Source organism: Fukomys damarensis, unplaced genomic scaffold (genome assembly GCF_012274545.1).
Source record: "Fukomys damarensis isolate Sample0158 unplaced genomic scaffold, DMR_v1.0_HiC HiC_scaffold_13, whole genome shotgun sequence".
NCBI classification, from domain to species: domain Eukaryota; kingdom Metazoa; phylum Chordata; class Mammalia; order Rodentia; family Bathyergidae; genus Fukomys; species Fukomys damarensis.
Window position 1 is genome coordinate 10,992,694 of NW_022900925.1, and position 8,413 is coordinate 11,001,106.

Sequence of the window (8,413 nt, forward strand, 5' to 3'; positions counted from 1 at the left end):
CCCCCCCCAGCGCCGGCTGACAGCGGCGTCGACGTCACTGCGCACGGGGCGGGGCCTCCCAATTAAGGGGATGGGAGTCGGGAAGGGAGCTTGGGGTTTGCGCACGTGGGGTACCGGGGAGATCTCTCGGCAGACTGGGTCAGGCCGGAGGACACCCCGCTTGGAAGTCCCTATAGGGACAGTGGTGCTGAGGAGCCAGGTCCCGGGGTCCGGAGGCCGAAGCTCAACCGACTGCCTTGGCTCCAGGTCCCGGAGGATGGAGCAGGGGCGACAACTCAGGTTTGGAACCCAGGAACAGCGAGAATCTCTGGACGCTTCTAGCCTCAGTCAAGCTCCTTGAATTTGGGAACCCAGTCTGACTTCTCTGCAGCTGGGTTCTCCAGAATGTGCAAGGAGGTCCTGTCCCTTCCTGATTAGCCTCTCCATCACCGTGAAGAGAAAAAGACAACTCCCGGCTCCACTTGCTTGCTCTTTAATAACAAACTAACACAAGGCCAGAAGCTAGGAGTTCCTGTGAGAAGGGAGACAGGTGGGAGCCCAAGGGGGCTGTGACTACCTAGCCCGGAGGACAGGAACAGCAATTGGAGAGGCAAAGGAAAGGGTATTTCTTCGGTGCTAATAGTGGGGTAGTTCTAGTGATGGAACAGGATGTGGGTCCTTAAAACAGCACCGCATCGTGGGATGGTTTTTTCCTTACTCCTCAGACTCCAACTCCATCCCCCAGGGATTGCAAGCAGGGTTCCTTCTGGCCATGACAGTGCTGTAGACCTGAGAGCTCAGTTGTCTGGAGGCACAAGCCCTGTCCTGGCCCAGGGGACTCCAGGGAGACCAAAGCAGCTATATTTAAGAAAAGAAAAAAAAAGGATGGAAAAATACAGCTCTTTCCAGATGTTGTAGTCCAGGGACCTCTTCCCCCAAGTCTCTGGCTCTTGCTTATTTCATGTTTTGTTTCTCTCATCTCCAGCTATGCAAACTGGCTCTTGGCTTCTGCTGTCTCCCTATGCAAGACTGAGGATCTGTATCATGCTCTAGCACCCTACAAAATTGCTCTCCAGCCATACCTGAGCCCTACCAGGAGTGATAAAATGGTCCTCTTCCTGTGGATGGTTTGCCTTCTCCTTTTCCAGATCAGGGTATTCCCTGGTGCTGAGGAATCCGCAGTCCTCTTCAGGAACTGCCAGTGGCTTGGGTGCATCCTCAGAGATGCCCCACTGGGCCTTCTTTAGTCTGTGGAGACTTTAGGGTTAGGAGATAGGTGCCTGGAGGCCCAGGCTTCCTAACTCTTTCTGTGTTACTTATCTGTTTTGAAGTATTTCCTGCTGGGTCCCTAAGATGTTGCCATGTGACCTTTAACTTGCCAGTCCCAATTTTCTGTTCCCCAAAGACTGAAGAATTTTCAGTCCAGGGACCCAGAGGTGACCCTTAGATCCCCTAGTTCTACAATGTACTTTCCTGTCTTTAGTGACCCAGTTTCAACTCCTTGCACATGGCTCATTTTCTATCTCTTCTTGCCACATTATAGAAATTGTATTTCATTTGTACCAAGCCCATGGCTCCTTTCCAAATAACCTCCAATTCTCTCAAAATTGTCAATCTTTTGCTTAGCTCAAGCCATCCTCTCCTAACCCTCCTGGTCTCCTAAAGCCCCATGTCCCCCCTCCTTACTCATTGATGGTTCTCTGGCGCCTCCTCAGGTCCTCCAGGTGATAAGCAACAGCTCTCACCCGGGCTGGGATGCCCCCAGGTCCTTGCTGCATTCTGTCCAACTGGGGCCTCCTCCGTCTTCTGCAAAGCATCTCAGGGGGTGGGAGCCCTTCAGGAGAAGGGCATAGGCCAAGCTGGGAGCAACCAGTGGCTCTCTTTGCCAGAAAATGAAGAAAATGAGAAGTTTTCTCAGGGATGCTTGGATTGAACTTGGGAGTCAGCAGTCTTGGGAAGCCTCAATGTGAAATGGAAAACATGATGCCTGATTCACAGAAAGGAGGCCTGGACAGTGCAGAAGGGGTAAAAAGGATAGCTGGGGACAAGAAGACAGGAGGTGCAAAAGTACAAACTTTTTTTTTGTACTGGGGATTGAACTCAGAACCTTGTGTTTGCAAGATGGCATTGGCACCACTGAGCTAAATTCTTAGCCCTAAAAGTTCTGTAAGGTATAGTATGTCATACCAACATGGGTGAGATGTATGGTTCTTCCATCCAGACAGGGCTGTGAAGTACAAAAAAGGGGCCAGAGTCAGAGGGGATAACCCATCCATACTGTTTCTCTGATGACCTCTCTCAACAGCATATCTGGCATTAGGAGCTATGGTGTCCATCAGCAAGTGGGAAATTATCCCCAGACTAGGGATTATTTCGAAAGATTTATGGTAGGTAAAAACTGTATACTCTTACCATCCTAATTCCAGTTAGTCTCTGTTTTCTTTTCCTCTACTCACCTGGGTCTTCGGGTAAGATCCTCCCAGAATGTATCTCCATAGTGCTTGGGTGTTTGTCTGCAGCTCTGGGAAGGCAGGCTGGAGGGTGGAGATCGATTGACCACTCTGGAACACCTGAGGTGAGGATACCATAGGCTTGAATCTGGCTTTTCCAGTTAGCATCTACTCACCTTTGGGATTCAGGGGCCTATCCTTCTATAAGACCATACAGCTGTTCAGGTTTCCTCAAGACATGACCTATCTACCTGAGCTAAGGAAGATAGTGAAGTCTCTGATTTGAGTGGAGATTGAGCTCAAGGTGGAGATGGGCTATTGTTGGAGTCTGAAATCTCAAAGAATCTCAAATTTCTAGATTCAGACACTTTTATTTTATTTTTGAGAGAAGAGTCTCTCTCTGTAGTTCAGGCTGTCCTTGAACTCACTAGCCTAGGCTGGCATTGAACTCACCATGATCTGCCTCAGTTTCCCTAGTGCTGGAATTACAAGAATGTACCACCATGCCTAGAAATCTCAAACTTCTATACATCATAACCAGTGAACATAATATTTATCAAGCAGGGTCATTAAAGGTGAAGGCCCTGGCTATTCAGGCAATTTGAGGTTTCCTTTAGGTCAATGCAAAAAACCAGGAGAGGGGGCCAGGGATTTAGCTCAATGGTACCACATCTGTCTTGTAAGTAAGCTTCAAGGTCCTGAGTTTGATCCCTGGTACAAAAAAAACCAAAACACAAAACATGAGAGAGAACCTGTTTACCCCTACTTTGTCTCTTCTATCTCAAGGGCTATCTTTATTGTTGTCATTTTTTGGGGGGATACCAGGGATTGAACTCAGGACCTTGCGCTTGCTAGGCAGGCGGCAGAACCACTGAGCTAAATCCCTGGCCCAAGGGCTAATATCTTTACAGATAAGGACACATGTACACAGCTGAGAACTGTGCTTACCACTTATAAGGCCCCCAGACTGAATGACTGCCCTTCTGATCTCTAAGAAGTAGAGTGTAGGGACTTAGGGCAGGGGCCCCTTATGCTCTCCATCTCCATGTCTCTTTAGGTAATCTGACTTAGTATCATGACTTTAATACTGCTATCTTAGTTACTTTTCTCACTGCTGAGACAAAATACCTGACACCACAGCTGTGGTGGCTGAGGGAGGCTGAGGCAGGAGGATTATGGTGATTTCAAGGCCAGCCTGGCCTACATAGTGATTTCAATCCCAGCCTGAACTGCAGTGAGACCCTGTCTCAAAAACAAAACAGGGCCTGGATGTAGCTCAGTGGTGCTGTGCCTGCTGCCTGGCAAACACAAGGTCCTGAGTTTAATTTCCGGTACCACAAAGAAACAAAACAACCCCCCAAAAACCCTGATAACCAAAGTTGAAGGAGGAAAGGTTTACTTTGGCTCATAGTCTATACAGGTTTCAGCTCCTAGTCAGCTGGCTCCAAGGCAGGGTGGCATGGCAGAGGGACATCGTAGAAGAGAAACAGTTCATGGCAGGCAGAAGGCATGAAGACAGCAAAGTAGCAAACAGCAAATGACAAGCAGCAACCATAGCAGCCCTCCTTCTGTCCCTTATATTCCATCCAGGTTACTCGCCCTTAGGGCACATAGCACTCATACCCAGGGTGGGACAACATTAATCCTAGCATAATCTCAGTATCACATCCTTAATCCCAGCATCACTCCAGTTCAGCCACTTCTTAAAACTCCACTATGACTGCATGAGGCTTTTGGGGGGCATCTAGATACAAGCCATAACAACATATTGATGACTCCCAAATCTGTTTTTTCAGTCTGTCCTGGTTCTACCCTGGGATCCACTCAACGCCCCCCACCAGTCTTCCCCATCTTACTGAAAGGCACTGCACATGCCTAGCTGCTAACTCCAAAAGCCTGGTTTGCCTTTGGTTTTTTTTCAGTACCAGGGATCAAACTCAGGACCTTGCACTTGTTAGGCAGGCGCAGTGCCGCTAAGCTAAATCCCTGACCCTGTGCCTCACTTTTTGCTTTCCAAATCCAATCCATCATAGGTCTTGTAAATTCTACATCTGAAATATACCTGAGTTTGACCACTTCTCACTCACCCTTTCCATTCCCATTACTGTATTCTACATCATTTTTTCCTTCCTGGACTATTGCAAAGGCCTCTCCTCCTCTCCCTGCTCATCTTCATGCAATCTTTCTTCACAGAGCAGTGACAGTCATCTTAAAAAATGTGATCATGTGAAATGATACAAGGTTTGGGATGTACTTCAAAATAATTTTGGAAGTAGAGGACTTTATGAGTGTAGACATGAAAATATTATCCATATAATAATTTTTGAAGATGACCAAAATGGACATATCTAGTCTGTTTGTTTTGAGACAGTCTTGCTGAGTAGCCCAGTCTGGTTTCAAAGTCCTGGCAATCCTCCCACCTCAGCCTGTAGAGTGTTGGGATTATAGGCATGCTCCACCATGCCTGGCCCACATCTAGTTTTTGATACTGTTTCTTCTACTTCTGTATTTCTTGGAAATTTTCCATCATAAAAAACATGAAGGCAAAAAGTCTACATATGACACTTTTTTTTTTTTTACTTCCACTGTCTTTAGAATAAAATCCAGACTCCCCTATTTAGCTACTGTTTGAATTGCTCTTGAACACCACCATATGTTGATATATACTGAATAATGTCTTGTCTCTACTAAAGAAAATATAAATTTGGTTTCTTGTGGTCATGATCTAGACAGTAATTTTTACAACGTAAGAATTTTGGGGCTGGGATTTAGCTCAGTGGTTCCAGCACCTGCCTCACCAAACACAAGGTCCTGAGTTTGATTCCCAGTACAAAATAATAATAATAATAATAATAATAATTTTGATCTGCAAGCTCCCTAAAAGTTGGAAATCTGGTCTATTTTGTATAGAGGTGAAAAATGCAGTGTGGAGTTGACATAGTAGGAATGAAAATAAATCTGGATGTATTCATCTAAAAGCAGATGGATTTCATCGTACTAGGTTGCCACTGTGATATGATGTCTAAAATTAAAGTCAGTAATAAAGGCTATGTGTGGTGGCATATGCTTGTAAGCCCAGCACTCAGGAGGCTGAGACAGGAGGATCTCCTTAAGTTTGAGGCCATCCTGGGCTACATAATGAGCTCAAGGCCAATCTGAACTACATAGCGATCCTGTCTTTAAAAAAAGCCAGAGCTGGGGATTTAGCTTAGTGGTTCCACTTTCTGCCTGGAAAGTGCAAGATCCTGAGTTTGATTCCTGCTACCCCCAAAAAAAAAAAAAAAAAAAAAAAAAAGCCAATAATACATATAAAAATAGAATGAAATCCAAACTTTTCTCTATGGACTGAATGCTGGGCTTACAAGCACACATAGCCTATATTGTTGACTTTTTTTTTTTGGTCCGGGCCTATAAAGGTCCTACATGATCTGGCCTCTGTGTAACTCTCTGACTTTACTCTCAATTTTCCCCTTAACTACTAACTTTCAGTTACATTGGCCTGCTTGTTCCTAGAACATGCTAAACTTGTTTTCTCCATTAGACTAGCTCCTTCTTACTTTTCACATTTCAGCTCAAATTCACCTTCCAGAACAGTCTTCCACTATCACTCTATTTAACTTTATATCCCCCTAAATTCACTATTTTCCCTTAGGTTATACTTCATGGTACTCATCATGAGTTGAAACTATATTTGTTTATACATTCTGTTACCACTCTAAATATAAACTGTATAAGAGCAGAACCCTTATCTAATTGTTAAATCTCCAGTGCCTAACACAGGGTATAAGCATGCAATCTTCCCTCCATCCCTTCACCATCCTCTCATCCACTAGGATGTACTCACGTGGCAAAGGGGAGGAGGTTGGCTTCATTTTCCTGTACCTGCATGACAGGACTGGGCTGGGTACCTGGACTGAGTATCCTCCTTTTTTCTGGGGCAATAATAGAAAATGAATCATGTTCGATCCCCAGTACCGGGAAAAAAGAAAAGAAAATGAATCATTCACTCACATGAGTGACTGTAGAGATAAAATCAGCAACAGATCTAGAGATTGGAAAGAATATATGTAGATCCTGAAAAGAGTTTAAGAAGTATAGGGCTGGGGAGATTTAGCTCAGTGGTTCCACTGCCTGCCTTGCAAGCAGGAGGTCCTGAGTTTGATACCAGGTACCAAAAAAAAAAAAAAAGTATCCCAAGCCTCAGGGTATATAGCTCAGTGGTAGAGCACTTGGCTAGAATATGCAGCCATGGGTTTGATTCCCCCGTACTAGAAAAAAGTATTTTTAATGTTGGGCCATTTTCTTTGTTTTGAGGAATAGTTTCATTATATAGTTCAGGCCGGCCTCAAATTCAAGGTGATCCTGCTGCCTCAGCCTCCAAGTAGCTGGGATTACAGGAGTGTGCCACCACCCAGCTAGTGTTGGACTATTAACTGAACACAAAGGTTGAAGACTGCCAAGATGGTAACCACTGTAAAGGTGAGTGTAGAAAGAGGTAACGGAGAAAGCCAATTTTCTGAGGATAAATATATACAGAAAGTGAAATTTACAAATTTCGGTTAAGGGACTTAACTGGAAATACAGGATGGTGAAATGAAAAAGAATGATAGGTGGAAAATGGACAGGGCAGAAGCATTTGGTGGTAAAAGGCCCAGAACTGGGATAGTTAGAGGTGACAGAATTGAGAATTGGTAAACATCTATAAATTTTCATTTTCCAATGTGGTTAGCTACATCTATCCAAATACTTGATTCATGGCTTCTATTAAAATATAAACAAGTTGACAGCAAGTTCATTGAAAAGGAAAAAACTGGAATAAAGTGTTGAATTACAGCTATTAAGCATCTTATCCTATTTAATATTAGACAAACTTGTAAGAATTAAAATGGCTTTGGTTAACACTTTCTTTTAACCATACCAAACAACAGCAAAAAAAACAAAACAAAACTGAGAGTTGATAAATGAATCAAGTATAAGAAGTAGTGAGAGTAAAGTGGACAGAGTGGTCAGTTGGTGATAGGGAAAGAGAAAATGGCTGGGAATGTCTATAGTATGGTGAGCAGAGCCAGACGTGGTGGTGCATGCAGGAGGCTGAGGCAGAAGGATTGAAAGTTTGAGGCCAGCCTGAAGTACAAAGTCAGACCCCGCCCCCCAAAAAACCCCAGCTTAGTATCAGGGGCAGCCAAGGATGACTTGAGAGCTAGTTAGGGTGGGTAGAAAAGCTAGTTAGGAATTCTAGTTAAAAGCTGGGGGTGTGGCTTAGTGGTATAGCACTTGCCTACCATGTGAGGCCCTGGTTCAGTCCCCAGCACTGTGAAACAAAAAAAACCATAAAACAAAATGAATACAGAAAAGTTAGTTAAGTGCACGTAGGCTGGATAAAGAATTAAAAATGTGAATTCAAAACTGTTAAAGTGAACAAATATTTATCGAAGGGTAAATAGGTATGGGCTGAGAAAAGTTACATGAGGAAAAGAAAAATGGGAGAGAGGAATGTTTAGGGTTGAAGTGGCTGATGGGAGATATGTGGGGCCTGAAGGGTAGGTGGGATCTAAATGCAAGTCCTGGGCCAGTAGAGGCCCAGCAGAATTCAGGACATTGGGGAGTTGCACGGAATTCAGATCTCAGATAGTTTAGCCTAAGAGGGTGGGGCAGAGTAGCACAGAAGGGAACCAGAAACGACCCTTAACAGTTAATCTGGGGGTAGTCCAGATTGGAGGTAGTCAAACCTGAGACACGGTCCATGAGCACCTGAGGGGTCCTGCCGGGCCTGAGGAATGGGCGGGCAGGAGCCCACAGCTGGAGGAGGAAAGGGCCTGGCCTGAGAATGTGGCTAGGGCCTAAAGGGCTACGGAGACTCTGGGCAAGTGGGCTGGAGAGCAGCGAGGCCTAGGGGCACAACTGGGGACCTAGGGATCCCTTGGGCCCTGAGCTGGTGGGCTCAGGCCCACCCGAGAAGCAGTCTGGGTTCTGAAGGGCCAGGC

At 45.2% G+C, this 8,413-nt stretch overlaps 1 protein-coding gene across 5 annotated transcripts in view; it reads right to left on the reverse strand.

The window, feature by feature from the left end:
• Positions 1-672: 672 nt before the first annotated feature.
• Positions 673-8,413, reverse strand: part of Inca1 (inhibitor of CDK, cyclin A1 interacting protein 1) — a 13,486-nt gene continuing 5,745 nt past the window's right edge. Inside the window, exons 1-8 of one of the 5 annotated variants that reach the window (XM_010605815.2) lie at positions 8,159-8,407; positions 7,712-7,740; positions 6,274-6,361; positions 2,436-2,549; positions 2,167-2,206; positions 1,666-1,859; positions 1,062-1,227; positions 673-837 (exon numbers count right to left, since the gene is read on the reverse strand). In XM_010605815.2, the coding sequence (XP_010604117.1) occupies positions 694-837; positions 1,062-1,227; positions 1,666-1,859; positions 2,167-2,206; positions 2,436-2,549; positions 6,274-6,317 (702 nt within the window). In that variant the 5' untranslated portion in view covers positions 6,318-6,361; positions 7,712-7,740; positions 8,159-8,407 and the 3' untranslated portion in view covers positions 673-693. Of the gene's footprint in view, positions 838-1,061; positions 1,228-1,665; positions 1,860-2,166; positions 2,207-2,435; positions 2,550-6,273; positions 6,362-6,440; positions 6,581-7,711; positions 7,741-8,158; positions 8,408-8,413 lie in introns of those variants that run through there. The other 4 variants (XM_010605814.2, XM_010605813.2, XM_010605817.3 and 1 more) reach the window with 4 other exon arrangements.